Source organism: Vicugna pacos, chromosome 12 (assembly GCF_048564905.1).
Source record: "Vicugna pacos chromosome 12, VicPac4, whole genome shotgun sequence".
In the NCBI taxonomy this organism is placed as follows: domain Eukaryota; kingdom Metazoa; phylum Chordata; class Mammalia; order Artiodactyla; family Camelidae; genus Vicugna; species Vicugna pacos.
In genome coordinates, this window is record NC_132998.1 from 311459 (window position 1) to 331040 (window position 19582).

Sequence of the window (19582 nt, forward strand, 5' to 3'; positions counted from 1 at the left end):
TCCATAGTGGCTGCACCAGTCTACACACCCACCAACAGTGTAGAGGTTTTCCTTTTTCTACACCCTCTCCAGTATCTATTATTTGTAGACATTATAAAGATGGCCATTCTGGCTGGTGTGAGGTGGTATCTCATTGTAGTTTTGATCTGTATTTCTCTGGCAATTAGTGATGTTGAGCTAATTCATGTACCTGTTGGCCATTTGTATGTCTTCATTGGAGAATTGCTTGTTTAGGTCTTGTGCCCATTTTTAGATTGGGTTGTTTGTTTTTTTTGATATTAAGAGGTATGAGCTGTTTGTATATTTTGGAAATTAGTCCCTTTTTGGTCGCATCATTTGCAAGTATTTTCTCCCATTCCGTAGGTTGTTTTTTCATTTTGTTGATGGTCTCCTTAGCTGTGCAAAAGCTTTTAAGTTTAATTAGATCCCATTTATTTATTTTTGCTTTTATTTCAATTACTCCAGGTGCTGGTTCAAAAATATATTGCCTGGATTTATGTCTGAGAGTATACTACATGTGCCCGTGAATGCACGTGTCATGGTAACGGATCTGAAGCCTGGCGCTCCCCCAGGCGCTAGCCCTGCCCCTCTGCAGAGGTCTGGCGCTGGCCTTCCCATCTGTGCGCCGTGCGCGGTGCCTCCCCGGGCGCCTAGTGCGCAGGCGCCAGTCGTAAAGCCAGTCAGTGCAAGGAACTCCAGCGGGTCGAGCGGCGGCAGCGGCGAGGATCCCTAGGCTGGCTGATGTGCCCCCAGGCCATGTCCCTGGGCACCTGCTGAACTGGCGCGCCTGAGGATGTCTACACTGAGGAAGGTGCGGACCGCAGGCCCAAAGCTGCGCGAGGACCCCGCGGGGTATGCGGGAGCCATTGGGGTTTGGGGGGGGCGAGGGCTGCGCGGCGAAATGGACAGCTGGGGCGCCGCGAGGGCGGCTGGGAGGGGTGGCCCGGGGCATTCTTGCACGGGGCCCTGGCACCCGTGGCTTCCAGGGGTGCGAGAGCGAGCGCCGAGTGGGGCTTCGCGGAGAGGTGACTTTCTCCGCTTGGCCCCACCAGCTGGGGGACGCGAGGAAACCCGGGAAGGGGCGCCAGCTGCCTGAAGGGCTGCACGCCCTGCTGAGGCTGGGCACCACGAGGGGATGGGGGCTGCAGCAAACTGCACCCTCTCTCCCCGCCCAGCGGGGACCGGTAGGTCGACCACTCCTGGGAATGGATGGAAGGCGCCGCCGGGAGCCTGGGCTGTGTGAAAGGGGCGCGGGGCGCGGCGGGGAGGCTGGAGGAGTCACTTATGCCGGGTGCGACGTCCGCGGTGACCAGGAGGCTGACAGATCGCCCTGGGAGTGTGGCCACGAGCTCTCTAAGTGGAAGGGGAGCACGGAGGCTTTTTAGGGGCGGTTACCGAGCGAGGCTCAGGAATTCTGTAAGGAGCCCCCCCCCCAGCAGCGGTTGTTGCCCTTCTGGGCTGGTTGGCTAAGGGTAGTAGGAAGATGTAATTATTACAGTCTTCCTAGTGAGGGGTCGGGGCGGCAGGCATGGTGGCCCCCTGCTGGGCCAGGTGGGTGCCCGATTCCCGGCACCCCCATCCCGTCGCACGTGCTATATGGAGAGACTTGGAGCGGAGTGCACGCGATCCGGCGGGGGCCAGGGAAAGAGCCAGGGGTGGAGAGGGGCGGCAGGGTACAGAGCCCCAGGGCCCGGTGGGTTTGCAGGGGGAGAGCGGTGAGAACCAGCCCTGGAGGGCGACCTGTGTCGGAAACTAAAGAGCAGCTACCTCGAAGCTCGCTCTCCTCAGGAAAGTGTTCTGGCCACCTGCGTGTTGCTTCCCCCATGAATGGCTACTTGGCAGGTCTCTGGATTCGGGACTTACCTGCGCTGCTGGCTCCTATGGAGCAAAAGTGAAGTGATCATCAGGGATTCTTTCCTGTAATTAATGCTGCCAGTGCAGTCTGTGGGTGGTTTTGGAGCCAGAAATATGAACTGCACCTGCTTTTTATGTCATCAGGGGAGGACTTCAGACAAAGGCTTTCCTGAGGGGCCTCAGCCGGGGGAGTCTTGGGGCTTTGCTCACAGTAATCGTTCATCCTGGTGGACAGTGTGTCTGATTGGAACTCGCAGGCCTGCTAATCTGTGACTTCAAGAAGACTCTTATTTGCAGATGTGAATTAATTGTATTAGTTACTAGAAAATCCCCTGGCGTTTCAGCATGGCCTGAAGGAGCCCAAGAGCCCCATCCAAAAGGAGTCTTTCATTCCCTCAAAGCTAACTCCACAGAACCCTTTCCCCTTTCCCACACCTTGGAAAGAACAGCATTCGGATTTGAGGTTAATGTACATTAAAGCACCATTTTCATTTTTTCTGCCTTTGTGTTCTCTGCAGAAAAGAATAGGTAACCAAAGCAAAAAATGGTGAATGATTAAAAAATGGTCATTTTGGGCAGGTCAAGTTGTTACTCTGGTATTTAAAATAAATTGTCATTCATCAGGAATTTCCAGTAGTCAAATTGGTGCATACAGCTGGGTGACTCCCAGATGTGGCTCTGATAGTAATTGTAGACTGTGTGACTTTCTCGTGGCTTGGAAGGGGACGACTCAGAATATTTTTCACCCCACATCTGGCAACATGACCAACAGGCTGTGGGGAGTACTCTGCCCAGGCATATCTGGGCTGGGAGGTCTGTGGATCCATTCAGGAACAGCATGAAACACTCCCATCCTGGAGCACACTGCCCCTTTCCTCCACCACCTCGAGTCTGTCCCAGGTCAGGAGTTCCACAGGTGGGGGCCTGCCTTTATTCTCCCTGAGCACCTGTCAAGGGAGGCTGCTTTGTGTCTGTGGGCCCCTCCTGCCCCCTTGTGGCCTCCCCTCACTAATTTCTTCTATTCTTGGTTGAGAAGTCGCTAAGTGTTGAATGAATTACCCCAGGGATCAGGGTTAGCTTCAAGAGCACAGTGAATTCTTTATCAGATAATACAAAGTGATGACATAATTGGAGGTTTCACACCACAAAGATGCTTTCTGAAATATGACGTCTAAGTCAGCTTTCAATGCTGTTCATCATTTTCTCCCTTTCCTTCCAGAGAGCTTTGCACTTACAGTATAGCTGTCCTAAGTGGTGCTGCTGGAGACAGAAATAAACATGGGTTTATTTAGCAATGTTTTTGTGAGCTTTAGGTTTCCTGAGTTGTAAATGAATTAATAACAAAGTGTTTATTTTTATGCAGTTCAGATTACTTTGCATGATTTCTCCCCAGCGATGTAAATGTCTTCCTGTCGCAATCTGTTGCTTCTCTTATTTTTGTCTACTTCATTTTTGAAGTTGGTGGAAATTTCACATTAAATGTTAAAAGGAAAAAAGCACTTTGCCAAATTTGAGTCACATTGGATTCTGAACATCCACAATCCAACCAATTCTGAAACTAAATTCTAATATTTTAAAGACTATTAGAGGATTTGTTATCTGTGGTTTTAACAGAGTATCTCCCATCATGTGTCTGATGAAGTTGAAGAAATGCTGTAATGCTTTTATATTTGAGGAAAAATTTCATGGTTTCTTAGTTACTCAAGGAGTTGAATGATATACACGTTGATCATAGATTTTTAAAGAGAAATTAATCAAACGTGTTATTTATTGACCCTTGGAATGGATATGCCATGGTCATTCACTGGACACAGTAAAAATAACTTGATTCAATCATTTGGCCAGATTGAAGTCACATTTCAAGCATTGCCACATGTCGGTTATAAAAGAATTAAGGGCCACCAAATATGAAGTTATCAGGCAAAGCATTCTCTGTGGTTAAGAATCATTCTGATCAACTACAGGTTTATGTGTAAGTCATTTTTACTCAATAACCATCTTCCCAGCTAATCGCCAACTTTTCAAGTAGATGCTGTTGTCTTTGATCACAAAGCCTGTTCTGGGTGATTTCATATTTATTCATGACAGACGCTCTGGTTTCTGGGCGCTAAGCTGTGGGCCTCGGGGTGGATGGTGAGAGTGCAGGGCTGCAGACTCCTCTTAAACTCCTGCACCTGCTGTTAGAAGGGCAGTTACGTTTACTGCATGAGTCCCTTCCAGGGCTTAACACCAGCTATAAACAACAGGTTTGAGTTGGTGTTGCTCTCCTGGGAAAGGCAGTGGGAGTCCACATGCAAAGTCAGCTCTTCTTTTTTCTGCGTGGTCTGTGCGCTGGCCTCACCTGTGATAGGCAGCCCTTCGAGGGGTCCCTCACTCTCAGCCCCCTGTCGGGGAGGGGAAGCATTTCTGGCTGTTCCCACACTTCCCACGAGGGGCATCAGTTGGGTGACTCTCAGGGAACACGTCTCCAGATTCGGCACTGACAGTTTCCCATGCTGGGGTGGACTGTGTGTGTTCTTGAAGGCTCTGTCTTTCTTGGAGGGTCTCCAAGGAGTTGAGCTCACCAGTCCGATTAGTACAGCTTCTGTGGCCTGTGCCATCCGGCCTTCCAGGACAGCTGCACGGTGACTTCTCTGGAGAGCCAGCCTGGCCCACTTTTAGGATCTGGCTGTGGTGGGCCCACTGTCTGCTTGGAGGTGGGTCCTAGTGGGCTCAGGAAGTCAGGACCCCACCCCTCTCTCAGGAGTAAGTGCCACTGTGAGGAACATGGCATTTCTTTGGAGCCAAGAATGGTACCTGACTTTGAGGGAAGTTTAGAAAGTAAATCTGAAGGATGTGGGGTCATCACTGCACAGCCTCTGAGAGTGGGGTGGGGTGGCCAGTCTGGAAGGGAAACCGGTACCCAGGGCAGCAGGGGTTCTGCAGCTCTTTAAAGCAACCAGACAGCACTTCTGAGTCTTCAGTTCATCCATTTTCTTGTTTCTCTAGTGATATTTTATTAAGAGTCAAGGCAGGCACTTAGTTTAAAAAAAATGTTTTGCATATAACTAGTCCCAGCAATTTCACTTCTGGGAATACATCCTAAGGAAATAATCATGAATTTACAGGAAACTAGCTAAACAGATGTTCACTCCAGCTTTGTTTCATAGTAAAATATTGGAAACTAGCAGTAAGTGGAGATTGGATAAATTCATTATGATACAGCAGTTTGTGAAAAAACACACATCCATTACAAAGACAAAAGTTCAGTACTTATAATGCTACAGAAAGGTGTTCCTATTATTTTAAGTGGAGGAAGCAGGCTGTAAAACAGGATACACACAGTGTGGTCCCCTTTCCCTGAAGCTGCTGAGCAGAGGGCAGACAGGAAGGACCCCCCAGGGCCAGGGAGGGAGGGGCTGTTTACCCAGTGGCATCTGCACCTTGCTGGGGCAGGGGGGCCTCTTCTACAGCAGTCTGCACTACCCAGGCCCCCCGGGGGCTCGCTCTGGGCTGTTCCCTGAGCTGTCACCAGGGCCTTCGCACCGGTCTTGCCAGTGCGTGCTCCCGGGATATCGAGGGTCACTCCCCACGTGGCACTTCTTCAGTGAGTGGGCTCTATCACTCCCCTACCTCCCAACCTCCTGGTTGCTGGCTAGTGAATCACAGGCTTTACACACTCACATGTGGGTGTGTGGTCCCCATGTCTGCTGGTGTAACTGGCTTTTCTTGAGCTCTTAGTGCCACGTGCGCTGCGGAGCATGGTATGTGCACTGGCTTGTTTGCAACACCAGCCCCACGAGGCCAGCCCCTCAAAAAAGGGGCCAGACCAGGAGGAGGGTCAGTCCTGTGTGGGGTCTGGCCCAGCTGGATTGTAGCCGTGGCCCCCAGGGCCCCTCTCGGCAGTGTGCTGTGTCTGGGTCCAGGCGGGGTGCCGCATGCAGTGCTTGCTGAGCGAGGGGACAGAATCAAATACTAACACTCCTTATCTGAGGGTGCAGAGCCTGGAGGTGGTTGTGGTTTCTTTTTCCTTTTTTTCTATTTGGCCTCAGGTCAGAGAGAGTCCAAAGTGGCCTCAGCAGGACTGTTAGCTCCTGGGGAGGCTGGGGCAGAATGTGCGAGAACCCTGGTTCTCCTCGCCTTCCTGCTCTGTGGCTTTGTCTGTGGTGGCTTGACCCCCGCATTGCAGAGGGCCATCACCATTCGAGGCCATTCACTCTCAGGTGTGACAGATGGCGGAACAGGGGGACTTACTTGTCCCTCGCTGAGGTCCCCAAGCTGCCATATCAAAGATCCTCTGGAGCGCGTGTGCAGAAACAGAGCACAGGTTGTTCTCAGCTCAGGTCAAGTCAGGAGAGGTTTTCTTGGTCCCCAGAGTGGTTGTTCTGTAACCAGGCTCTTCCTGCCTTGTGGCTTTGCCACTGTCCCCCTGATCCAGCCCAGAGTGGGCGAGCTAGGGGCCACGTGGGCTCTTCTGCTCCAGCTCCCTTGGCCTCTGTCCCGTGCGTGCTGGCCTCAAGGGAGGCAGGCAAGAAGCAGAAGGGGGTTGTGATGGGCTGTTTCTGGGAAGCCTTCCTGGTTTCATTTTTGGAGTGAAGATACCTCACCTGGAAGTTCCTCAGAAGCACTTCCCTCCTGCCCCTTCGTGCCGGACCAGGTGTAGCAGGAAGGATGGGACCATCGTTGGGATTTAGATTAATCTTAAGGCACCTTTGGGCTGAGCTGTGCCTGGTGCCCTGAGGCCACGTGGAGGAGGCCTAGCCCTGGGGGCCAAGCCCACTCCTCTTAGAAATCAGGAAGGGGTGGCTGTTTGGTTATTTACCAACAGTGTCTAGTACGCGGCTGTTCTGGGTTTATAAATTGCCTAGGGCATGTAACACTTGTGTAATTTAATGTTGTAAAGGAACCTTTATGCATCATCCATCTGGTAAAGATTTCAAAGATGTAAAGTAAATAGGACAGAGAAGCACCTTCTGAGGACCCACTGAACCCAGTGTTGTGAGTCCCCCTGTGATCCATCAATCACAGGGTTGTTGTCTGATGGATTCATATGTCTGTCCGTCAGATTCTCTGCTCATGGCTCCTAGAAACTCTGGCTAATGCTAGCACCATAGAATCCACCAGAAGAAGGTGGACCAGCCTCCATCCTGAGGGAAGGTCGGAGCCCCATGGCAGGTCCTGCGGGAGCCTCTCCGCACTCCGTCCCGGCCTTGCTCTGCCAGGTCAAGCGTCCATGGGCTGCTCTCTTCCACCCTGGGTGGGGGTGGTGCTGGGCCAGGCAGACCTACCCAGTCTTGTTCTGTGGCCCCAGGAGACAACCTGTACCTGGCCTTGCCCCAGGAGAACACTGGAGTACAGATGAGGGGAGGGCGAGAGGCACCAGGTCTCAGGTCGTCCTACAGCGTGTCTTGTTCTTTTAAGACAGATGCCACGTAGGCAGGTGAGTGAGACCAGGGTCCGTGGTCCTGAAGTGCAGGGGTGTCCCCGGGGACCACTCGGGCTGCGACTGTGGCATGTGCATGATGTTCTCGGGTGCTGCCTCTCAGCCAGTGTTCTTCCTTCACAGTTCCCTTTGTTCTAGGTTTAGGGTGTGCTTTGCAGAGTATTCAGTGTTTTCTCAGGAAGCCAGAATAGGGAAAACCTAGGGAAAACCTGGAGGCCAGTGTTTTGTTGTCAGATTGGGTAACACATTTCCTTGGCTCCCAGGTCTTCTCTTTGTCATGTTGATACCACTTTTGGAAGCTCTTCATCTGTATCTTCCCAGCCTTCTCTATTTTAACAGAGCCCTTGTCCACTTTACCTTGCTTGCTTTACTTGTCTGTCTTTTAACCATCTCCAGCTTTGCCTGTATGAGACGTGTGACTAGAATTGCACCATGATTTTACACAGACAGGGCGATGCTTTCTGATTTATTCCAAATACCTCTTTGATGAGGGCTAGCATTTTGTTGATGTTTTGGAGGCTGTCATATTTCCTCAGCTAGCCTGAGAGAGAGGTGAGTATTCACTTTAATCATCCGACTTGCTGAGCTCCAGCAAATGGGTCATACCTGTTACCATGTTGGAGGTGTTAGCAGAGGTGGATGCTGGCAGTGGTTACAGGTCTCTGTACTGCGCAGTAAGTGGGCTTAGCTGAGAAAGCGCCTCTCCTGCCCCCAGTGTGACTTGTGAGTTGCCCTGTTGCGGTTTCCAGAACTAGACTTAGGTAGTGTGATACACTTGGATTGAGAATCTGCCCTATAGGTTATCAGTGATAAACTAAATACCAACAGTGATCAACTGGCTTTTATATAAAAGAAGACACATTTGATAGATTGATATTTTGACAGAAACAGAACTTTTGTCTGTGTCAGGCCAGATTTAGGCAACGCTTAGCATTTCTGTTGCTGGTGATACCCTCCATCTGCTGCTCTGAGTCGCTTTTACTGTCTCTCAGCTGTTTATCATAATTGGAAGGCATCTCATAAACTTACCCCATGTAGCATGTTAGCTGATAATCCCTTAAGATGTATTACTCTTTGGCGTATTTGCATTGTAATGCTGTTCCAAGAAATAAAGGGACAACTCCCTGGTGCTGGAATGATTTTGGAGAGTTGAGTGGGAGAAGTAGGCACACACCCTTCTGCTTCCTCGTGAGGCTGCTTCTACTAAATGGATGCTCTCAGATCGTTAAGTAACAAAAATGTTGATGCTTTGCTCTCATAACCTCACACACGAATTTTTTCCAGTGTTATTTTTTACATTGAAGTATAGTCCGTTACAGTGTGTCAATTTCTGGTGTACAGCATAATGTCTCAGCCATGCATATATATACATATGTTTATTTTCATACTCTTTGCCGATAAAGATTACTACAAGATATTGAATATAGTTCCCTGTGCTAGACAGAAAAATTTGTTTTTTTAATGTTTTTAACATTTGCAAATCTCAAACTCCCAAATTTACAAAACTTGTCCAAATTAGCTGCTGTAGCTCAGCTTGCTCGTCATGAGGATGAGTCCAGTGATCCACTGAGGTTTTCTCTGAAACCCAGACTGCTTGAGTGCACAGTGCTCAGTGGGAAACATCTGGACTATGCTAGTGCATCCAGCCCTCCGCATGTGCACCCACTGCGGGCAGCGTATCATTTTCACGTGATTTTAATTAGTATGGCATAAACGTCTGAATTCAGTAGACAGTTAACAAAGCATCTGAATTTTTTTCAACAGGATAGCAAGGTAGCCTTAAGCAGTGAATTAAACAAAACAAAACAAAAAACCCCTTCAAACTCCGTAACCGAAGGATATTGAAGATGCTTCATTGCAGCAGGCTGGAATCAGGGAGAGGACTGGGATGCCCTGCCTGAGTGTGGCCTGGCAGGGGGTCCCATCACGTAGTCTGCACAGCTAATGCTGGTTTAGGAGCAGTTTTGGAGGGGGAAACCAAAAAGCTTTAAATGTTTTGCTGAATCATTTTAGTGTGCTTCTACAGCAAGTAAAAACCATCTGTAAAAAGGTGAGAATAGTACTGAATGCCCTCTACTATTATGCAGTTCTTTGCTGTGTTTTCAAGGTCCTTTGCAGCTCACTTAGGACTAATGCCTTTTTAGGGAAGAGATCTGTGAGACGTATTATGGATGAAATTTCGCAGTGCTGGCTGCTTGCCAGTTGGAATATCTTTTTAAGGTCACCAGTTTAAGGCTTAAAATCCTTTTTATGATGTTAGGGGCCTAGTTTACATTTAAAATGATCCCGTAAGATACATTTTACACTTTAATGTTGGAACGCATTTCCAGATCTTAGCAAAGTTCTCAAACAACTCCCCCTTAGAGCTTTTTCTATTAGATGAGTGAGCTGGAGAGAGCAAAGCTGACGCTTATCCCTGTTTTACTCCAGACCAGGATAGGCGGATGATAGAACGTGTGGTCCTGCAGAAGCTGAAGCCCATTGCTCCTTACACCATCACCCTGTCCTCCCTGCATCCTGATGTGGAAGGAGGTCGGATAATGGGAAGAGGCGAGACCAGTAAGTGAACCTGGACTCCTGTAGCTGTTTTAGTAACCATCATGGGGATGGAATCACATCTTCCAGTGGAAACACTGAGGTGACACAGAGTTTTGTTAATCTTTAAAAATGCATGTTAATAATGCTCTTTTTTTTTTTTTGACTCTGTTGGGGGTTGGGGTAATTAGGTTTTACTTACTTGTTTTTAATGGAGATACTGGGGGTTGAACCCAGGACTTCGTGCACACTAAGCATACACTACCCCTGAGCTATACCCTCCCCCCAAGATCTAAATTGTTTTTAATATCCTTACTGAAGTTACCTGTCTCTGGTCTTAGAGAAAGGTGTTTATTACTTTCTAGGATAACACAGACAATGCTATGAGGCCACAATACCTTGTGGAGGGATGAGACATGTACCAGATGATCCCAGACCTTTTTTCCTTTATTCACTACTTCAACAGATATTTGTGGAGTGCCTACTATAGGGGTCCTGCTGTAGGATTCCCAGGACCCCTCAGTAAACCTGGGCTTCATGTGTGCTGGGTTGTTAGGGTCACATGTGATGTGCTTTCTGTGCCTTTCAGAACCTTTGACTACCGTGAGGAACCGCAGAGTTCATGGCCCTGCCACCAGCACTTTGCACTTTCTCTGGGACCACGCGGAGGAAAATCCTGGTCAGTACAAGCTCTTCTGTGAACCCACAGCAGGTGGTCCGGAGGAACTGGTCATTAGTTCCTATAGGGAAGAGTGCGTATTAGTTTCAGCTGTAGATTGCAAAGTGGCGATCAAGAGTTAACCAGCTTACCGTAGGGCTGAACCAGTTCATGTTCCTTCAGTAGAACGTGAAGGAAGGTAGTTGGTTCAGGCCTTAGAGCCTGGGTGATGGGGGCTTTCAGGAGACTGGGGCTGAGGAGCTGAATCATTCCAGGGACTTTTCAAGAAGGAGCGAGGGCATGTGCAGGTAAGTCTTCATCAGCTCTTACCACAGTTTGTATGGGGCACATCCTTAGCTCCCAGTATTACAGAACCTGCTTCTTGACTTGGTCTTGAGTTAATATTTTGAGTATTTTGTTCTTCAGAGTATTATTTCTCATACAAGGTTTTCAAATCAAGTACTTTACATTTTATTAAAATCTTTAGGTGCCAATCCCTAGGAATCCCAATGATGCCATTCTTAGGAATCTGCAGCCGGATGCCCCTTACACCATTACGGTAGTTCCCCTTTATCCTGAGGGCGATGGAGGGCGTACACCAGACACTGGAAGGACATGGAAGTAAGAAGGCAGAAAAATTTAGCATTTTCATGATGCATTTTGCTTTTTAGTAAAGTTTAAAGTGTAAAGAAAATTTGGGGAATTCATTATGATGGAATAAAAATGTAACAGTTACCCATAGTTTACCCAACTCCACCAGTTGTTATATTTTAGTGTATGAAATAAAAATGTATGACATTCTTCTGAAATGATAACTTCAGGATTCTTAAGTGTGTATACAGTTACCAGTATTCTCTGTCACTGACAAAAAGTTCATGAGCTTTGCTTTGTGCTTGATAAATCTGTGTGAAGCAGTGTTTTGTCACTGGCTTTCAGTGTCAGTTGTTGAAATCTGTTGGTCACGTTACTTGATAGCACATGTCTCTGCTGATGAAGTGCTTTTTGGCTTTGAAAATCTGTGTGCTTTCATTTGCTATTAGCATTTTGAGAAACCAGTTTATAGTGGTTTTACAATTTTTTGTAGTATTGTTTAAAGGCTTTGGTGCATACCTCTAAATATTTTTTTGGCTTAAAAACATAGGTGCTGATGGCTTAAAGAAAACAAGTGTGGATGACTTCTTTTGGCCAAGGATTAGTGGTCTAGAAAAATGATGTTATTGCTAAACTGGAGTTTGGAGGTAATAAATGGATTTAATTTGCATGTCTTTCTAAGTCCCTTTTGGGGCAGTTAATTGAGAACTGAGTGTATCTTTGACTTCTCCCTGTGTTTGCCTTTTCTTTGAATCACAGAAGACATTCCGTGTCTGTTGAATGAGAAGAAATGAATGATTGAAACCGGCTAACCTAGCTGCCAGAGTTAGATGGGCGTCCTTGGTGTTGTCAGTTCTCATTTGGAGGTGGAGATGGTAGAATCCTCTGGTCTCTGTCTCCATGACCTGTGCTGGAAAGCTGAAGCTGCTTTTCCAATTTCTTGCCCTTGCCCTTGTCCCTTGTCCTTTTCTGGCTAACCCAGTACTACTACTCTTACTCCCTTGTTTTTATTGGCAACAACTTAGCTTCTGTCTACAGGCCCTAGTTGGCTAAGTTTGGCTAAATTTGGGTTTGGAGGGTTTTAATCTGCTTTTGTGTGTAGATAATTCAAAGTTTAAGGAGGACAGTATTTTATCCTGTTGCAGAGTGGAAGTTTAGGAGATGTGATAATAAAAGCTCGACACATGTAAATAGACGTAAGAAATGTGTGTTGGCTTTTCTTTCCTCAGTGGTGAGAAGACTGGCCAGAAACGTCCGATGCCAAACAGCCGGGCTGTTCTCTGGACCCCGCCCCTGGCCGGTGCCGCAGCACCGCGCTGTGTGCACTCCCCTGGCTGGCACGAGGCCCCTAGAACCTGTAAGTACTGTTGTCATCTCAGAGCTGGCAGAAGAATTTTGTAGATTTTACGGCACCTCCTGCTTCAGTTGCTGGTGCAGGACAGTAGGTCAGTTGGTGTGGCCCTGGGTCACATGCACACTCATTTCCTGATGAACTTAGTCTCATGTTTGTGTCATGCTTGGCAGCCTGTGAGAACGCAGGCCACAAACATGCTCACGTACAATGCTTAACTGATTGCTTTTGATGAATTAAATCGTAAGGGTATTAACTAACTGTAAGGTTAGTAAGCAAAAATGAATTTGGGGAAAATGCAAATTAGCTATATAGGTTAAAAAACCCCAGTAGTAAATGCAAGTCATTGATAGACCTTGTCAGTACGGGCTTTCATTGTAACACACATATCTTTGTTTCGAACCTACCTGAGTTTGCCTTCATTGGCTCTTAACAGATTTCCCATCTATCTTGGTACTATTCCATTTTCTAAGTGGATTAATAGTAGAGCAGAAATTACTAATTTGAGTAGGGAGAGTATCAGAACATGTGAGGGAAAGTAAATTTACGAGACTTTACAAGAAGAAGCAGGGACCGTGAACAAAGATAAACAGCCATTGAGCCTGCTCCAGTGTTGATTTGCACCCTTGTGTGTGGCAGGGCGTGTTCAGACAACACTGCCCTTAGCCATCGCATGGAGAAGCTCTCCATTTTAATAGAAAAATCTCTCCCTGAGTAGTGTACCTTATGTGTACGTGTCTCTGACATTCGGGATGCTTTGGGGTCACTATCGTAAACCCTGAATGTTGTATGTGAGAACCTTCCCCAAGAGCCTAAATGGGAGGTCGTTGAGGTTGCTAAGGGTCAAGTGTGAAGTAACATTTAGTGGAGAGGGAATTTCCGAGGGTAAAGTGCATCTAACGCTGTGGCCTGGGTGGATATCATGAGGTAGCAGAGAGGTTGGCTTCTGGTGTGTCTGGGCTCAGCCCTTTGCTATAAATGTTATTATGTTGACTAATAAGAGGCTCGGTAAGCATTTGGGTTGTCATCAGACAGAATTTGTCATGTCCTCCCCCTCCAGATTGTGGTGCCAGGAAACACCTGCATGGGGCACTTGGAGCAGCTGATTCCAGACACACCCTGTTCTGTGAACATCCTTGCGCTCCACTCGGATAGAGAAGGGAATCCCAGCCTCGGCCAGGGCCAAACACATAAGGGTGAAATCCTTTCCACCCAGTTCCCTTGTGACTCAGTGAGGAAGGCTGGGCAGGTGAGGGAGGGGTGCTGAGAACTGCCTCCACCTTGCGCAGGTGAGGGGAGGCCTGGCACCCACTTCTGCCCAGGTCTCCCATGTTCACATTCAGGCTGAAGGCCCTCTGGGCTGAGTTGAGTGTCGTTGGCCATTTTCTCATCTGGGACCTGAGTTAAGGAGAGGTTTCTTCCCTCCTTTTGCCCTGCATTGAGTCTTCTCACCAACTGGGCACTTTTGAAACGTGAGGGCTCAGCCTCTCTGTTTCATTCAACAGGAAGTAGTCAGAGTAGTTAATCCCTTTCTCTCCCAGTCTGTGCATTTAGGTTCCAGCCTAGTCTCTTTCTAGGGAAGTTCAGCATGTAACCGTAGCTCTGAATGGAGCACTTTCTACTGTTTATGGGTCCACGTGAGAAAGGTAGGAGATGCGGATTTTATCACAAGGGAGGAAACACCCCAGAGAGTGGTGAAACCCCTGGGTGCAGTTACTCTGACCTGCGTACAGTTTTTTATACCCCTCCCTCCACCCCCATGTCCACCATGCTCACAGACAGGCCACTAACTCTATTGTGTTTATTTATTTAGGACCATGAAGTGGACCAAGGAATCCGAGTCTTTGGGGAGACAACCAACAGCCTCTCCGTACCCTGGGATCACGCTGATGGGCCAGTTCAGCAGCACAGGATCATATTTTCTCCCACCGTTGGTGACCCAGTCGATGAATATGTGAGTCTGATATTTGTTCATTTGAGCATTTTGTAACCTGTTGCCTGGTTGGAGGGTGAAATTAAGATTTCTTCTTTAGAAGTGCTGTGATGACTGTTGAGCCCAATCTTCTTGTGTGACACTGACAGTGTCCTGTGTCTCTTGTGTGACAGTCACATTTTGTATGGTTTCTCTGACCTGTCCAATCAGAATCCTCCCCAGCTTGGGGGTGGTGACGTAGGGCTGTGCTTGGCAGTGCAGTGGGGACCAAGACTGAGGTAGGAGACCTGGAGCCCCCAGTGGAAGTCCTGAACCCAGGACCTTCCCCACAGCAGGGGTCACTGTCACCTCCCTGGTGGTCCTGCCTCCTGGCCTCCTGTCTTGGGGCCCTGCTGGGATCCTCTCACCCGGCCCTGCGTCAGGGGAGTTGCCTTTCAGGAGGTCTGTCAGCCTCCTGGGATTATTTTTCTTCACAGTGCCTGCTTACTTCCCTGTTGGTTCTTTGTGTTTTCTTACATTGATTTGAAGACTTATTTTTAGAATTTCTATTACCCAGAGCCGCTGGGCTCAGAGGCAGGGGACATCTAACCAGGGGCAGTGTGGTGCGAGTGCTAGCTGCACAGGGAGGCCGATGTTGGGCCCCTGCTGGCCTATGCACAGCGCCCCGCAGCCTGGCTGGGGAGACCTCGTGGCCCCTGCAGGGTGGCCAGGCCAGGCCCCATGAAGCTTGAAGCATTTTTTCAAATGTGATATTAGACAGTTGCTCAGAGTTAATGATAGCAGCCTTCCTTTATGTAGCAAAACAAAACAAACACATGCATCAAACCCTCAACACTTTTAATGAGCTGATTCTGGATGTGCTGTTCTTCATTTAAGCTTCATTTAGCTGTTTTTATTTAGCAGGAAGATGCCTAAGAACAGTGGGGTGTCTGCATTTTATCTTATGCAGAGACCAGAGCTAACTTGTGTTGATGCTGTTACTGTGGCTTCTGTGGCTGATGCTTCTGCTATGCTGTGACCACTGCCTGTCTTCCTTGTGTTTATTCATCTTATTACAGTTTTCAAAGCATCGTTAACCCTGTTCTTTCTCAATACAACTTTGCAGGATAGGAAACGCAGGTTTTCATATTCTAAGTTTTATATATAACTGAAAATTGAAGTTCAGAGACTTGAAGTGGCCAGGACCAGAAGTGATTAGGTAGTAAGACATGGTCTAGTAGGGTGAAAATCAGTCTGTGTGCTTTTGTTCTGGTTTCAAGTTTTAGCTACTTGAAAGACGGGTCTGAGACCTGGCTCTGCCACTGGCTGTCTTGGGAAAATTGCTTAACTTCTCCAAGCCACAGTTTCATTCTCTATAAAATTATCTGTGATAGAGGTCTTTTTACAGTTGATTGTCTTGTAAGTGAGATAAAGTGAATTCAACCCTTAGTATAATGATCACCAAAGGAAGTGCCAAGGGTTACTATTATTGTTGTCATTGTTGCTAAATTTTCACATTATCCCAAATTGCATAGTCATTTTGTTTTTATTGAGATATAGTAGACATATAACTATATATTAGGTTATGGCAAACAACATAATGATTTGATATTTTTATATATATAATGAAATGATTACTACAGTACGTTTAGCTAACTTTGATCATTATTTATATTCACATGCTTTTTCTTGTGATAAGACTCTACTCCGTTAGTAACATCAGATATTTTGTGTGGTCGTGTTACTTAGTCACTAGGTTGTGTGTGTGTCATGACCCTGTGTTATTTATTTTGTAAATGGAAGTTTGTATCCTTTGACCCCATTCAGCAGTGTTGCCCCCTCCTCCTCCCCACACCTTGCATCCACCAGTCTGTTCTCGGTATCTATGAGCTCGTTTGTGGGTTTGTCTTACTTAGTTTCCACCTGTAAGTGAAATCATGCATGTTTATCTGTCTGATTTATTTCGTTTGTCATAATGCTCTCAGGGCCAATCCATGTTGGTACAAATAGCAAGATTTCATTCTTTTTAATGACTTAGTGGTATTTTGTTAGATACATGCATGCAGTGCATGCCAGATTTTCTTTGTTCATCGTGTGATGGACACTTCAGTTGTTTCCGTATCTTGATTATTGTAATTAATGCTGCAGCGAAGATGGAGATGCAGACCTCTCCAATTAGTGTTTTCATTTCTTTCAGATAAGTAAGAGTGGGATTGCTGGATCATATAGTAGCCCTGTTTTTTAATATTTTGGGAACCTTCCATGTTGTTTCACATTGTGGCTTCATTAATTCACGCTCCCAGCAGTCACAGGTTTCCCTTTTCTCTGTGTCTTGTCAACACTTGTTATGTCTTGTCTTTTTGATAATTGCCGTCCTAACACATGTGAGGTGATACCTTGTTGTGGTACTGATTTCTGTTTTCCTGATGACTAGGGATACTGATCCTTTTCATGTTTTAATCAGATTGGGGTTTCTGTGTTATTGTTATTGAGTTGTAGGAGTTCTTTATATATTTTGTATATCAGCCCCTTTCAGTTACATTATTTGCAGTTCTTTTCTCCCATTCAGTAAGGTACCTTTCCATGCTATTGTTAATTTCCTTTCCTGTGTGGAAGATCTTAAGCTTGATGTAATCCTGCTTGCTTATTTTTAATTTTGCTTCCTTTGCTTTTGGCATCAGATCCAAAAATGCACCACCAAGACTGATGTCAAGGAGATTACTGCCTATGATTTCTTACAGTACTTTTATGGTTTCAGGTCTTAACATTCAAGTCCTTCATGCATTTTGAGTTGACTTTTGTCAAGATAGGGGTCCATTTTCATACTTGTGCATGTAGCTATACAGGATTCCCCACACTGTTTAGTGAAGAAATTGTCCTTTCCCCATTGTATATTCTTGGCTCCCTTGTCATAAATTATTCATGATATATACACGGGTTTATTTATGAGCTTTATTCTGTTCCATTGATATACGTGTCTGTTTCCAAGCCAACACCATATTGTTGTGGTTGTTTTCACTTTGTAATGGAAGTTGCTCTCTTTTACAGTTTTGCTAGGAGTTATTTTCATGACTAGTCAATGAATTTTATTAAATACCTTTTTACGTTTATCCTAGTTAATCATTATATTCTCATTGTGCTTTTCTGATAATTTATATTTATTTTTGAATCTTGGCCAGTATTGCATTTCCTAATATAGTCTACTATTATTCTAATATGTTTACATAATGGCTTAATTCATATAATACTATTTTGTTTGAATATATACAGCATAGTCCCTTAGTTTGTATATACATATATATATACTCCTTTTCATATTCTTTTTCATTATGGTTTATCACAGGATATTGAAAAAAATTTCCCTGTGCTATGCAGTAGGACCTTGTTTTTTATTTATTTTATATGTGATAGTTTCTATCTATAGTATTTGTAACTGCTCATCCCAGATGTCTAATTTATCCCCCTTCCTGCTTTCCACTTGGTAATCATAAGTTTGTTTTTTATGTCTGTGAGTCTATGTTTTCTAAATAAGTTCACTTGTGGCATATTTTAAATTCAACATAGAAATGGTATCATATGGTGTTTGTCTTTCTCTAACGAAGTTAGTATAATCTCTAGGTCCATGCATGTTGCTGCAAATAGTATCATTTCATTCTTTTTTATGGCTGAGTAGTATTCTAGTGTGTGTATGTATAAAATACATGTATATATAAAACACTTCTTCATCTATTTATCTGACAAGGGACATTTAGGTTGTTTCCATGTCTTGGCTATTGGAAATACTGCTGCTTGAACATTGGGAAGCATGTATGTTTTTAATTTAGTGTTTTCTCTGGATAAGCCCAGGAATGGGATTGTTAGATCACATGGTAGCTCTACTTTTAGTTTTTTAAGGAACTTCCATTCTGTTTTCCATAGCAGTTGTACCAATTTATAGTCCCACTAACAGTGTAGGTTGGTTCCCTTTGCCCAATATCTCCAGCATTTGTTACTTGTAGACATTTTGATGATGGCCATTCTGACTCATGTGAGGTGATACCTCATTGTAGTTTTGATGTGAATCTCTGTAATAATTACCAATGTTGAGCATCTTCTCATGTGCCTGTTGGCCATTTGTAGTTTTCTTTGGAGAAATGACTGTTTAGGCCTTCAGCCTGTTTAGGGGTTTGTGTCATTTGTTGTTACTGAGTTTTATGTGCTATTTGTATATTTTGGAAATTAAGCCCTTTTTGGTCACATTGATTGAAAACATTTTCTTCAGTTTCATAGTTTATCTTTTCATTTTCTTTATGGTTTGCTTTGCTGTGCAAAAAAACTTGTAAGTTTGATTAGGTCCCATCTGTTTTTTTGTGCTTTTATTTCTTGCCTTGGGAGACTGATCTAAGAACACATTGCTACAATTTATGTCAGAATGTTTTGTCTATGTTCTCTTCTAGGAGTTTTATGGTATCATATCTTATATTTAAATCTTGGGAAACATAGGCAAAACATTATCTGACATACATCTCAAAAATTTTCTCCTAGAAGAAATAAAAGCAAGAATAAACAAATGGGACCTAATGAAACTTACATGCTTCTGCACAGCAAAGGAAACCGTAACTAAAACAAAAAGACAACCTGCAGAATGGGAGAAAATTTTTGCAAATGAAACCAACAAAGGCTTGATCTCCAGAATATATAAGCAGCGCATACAACTCAATAAGAAAAAAATAAACAACCTAATCCAAAAATGGGCAGAAGACCTAAACAAGCAATTCTCCAAGGAAGACATACAAATGATCAAAAGGCACATGAAAAAATGCTCAATATCACTAATTATCAGAGAAATGCAAATCAAAACTACAATGAGGTAGCACCTCACACCAGTCAGAATGGCCGTCATTCAAAAATCCACAAATGACAAATGCTGGAGAGGCTGTGGAGAAAGGGGAACCCTCCTACACTGCTGGTGGGAATGCAGGTTGGTGCAGCTACTATGGAAAACAGTGTGGAGATTCCTCAAGAGACTAGGAATAGACTTACCATATGGCCCAGGAATCCCACTCCTAGGCTTATATCCAGAAGGAACCCTACTTCAGGATGACACCTGCACCTCAATGTTCATAGCAGCACTATTTACAATAGCTAAAACATGGAAACAGTGTAAATGTCCCATCAACAGGTGACTGAATAAAGAAGTGGTATATTTATACAATGGAATGCTACTCAGCCATAAAAACCAACAACATAACACCATTTCCAGCAACATGGAAGCTCCTG

General features: G+C 45.4%; 1 protein-coding gene across 1 annotated transcript in view; it reads left to right on the forward strand.

The window, feature by feature from the left end:
* The window catches only part of LOC116277384 (uncharacterized), a 62567-nt gene that overhangs the window by 9292 nt on the left and 33693 nt on the right, over positions 1–19582 (forward strand). The window contains exons 2-6 of the mRNA XM_072973833.1: positions 466–811; positions 9707–9835; positions 10401–10490; positions 12290–12417; positions 14225–14365. Coding sequence (XP_072829934.1) covers positions 9721–9835; positions 10401–10490; positions 12290–12417; positions 14225–14365 — 474 coding nt within the window. The 5' untranslated portion in view covers positions 466–811; positions 9707–9720. The remainder of the gene's footprint in view (positions 1–465; positions 812–9706; positions 9836–10400; positions 10491–12289; positions 12418–14224; positions 14366–19582) is intronic.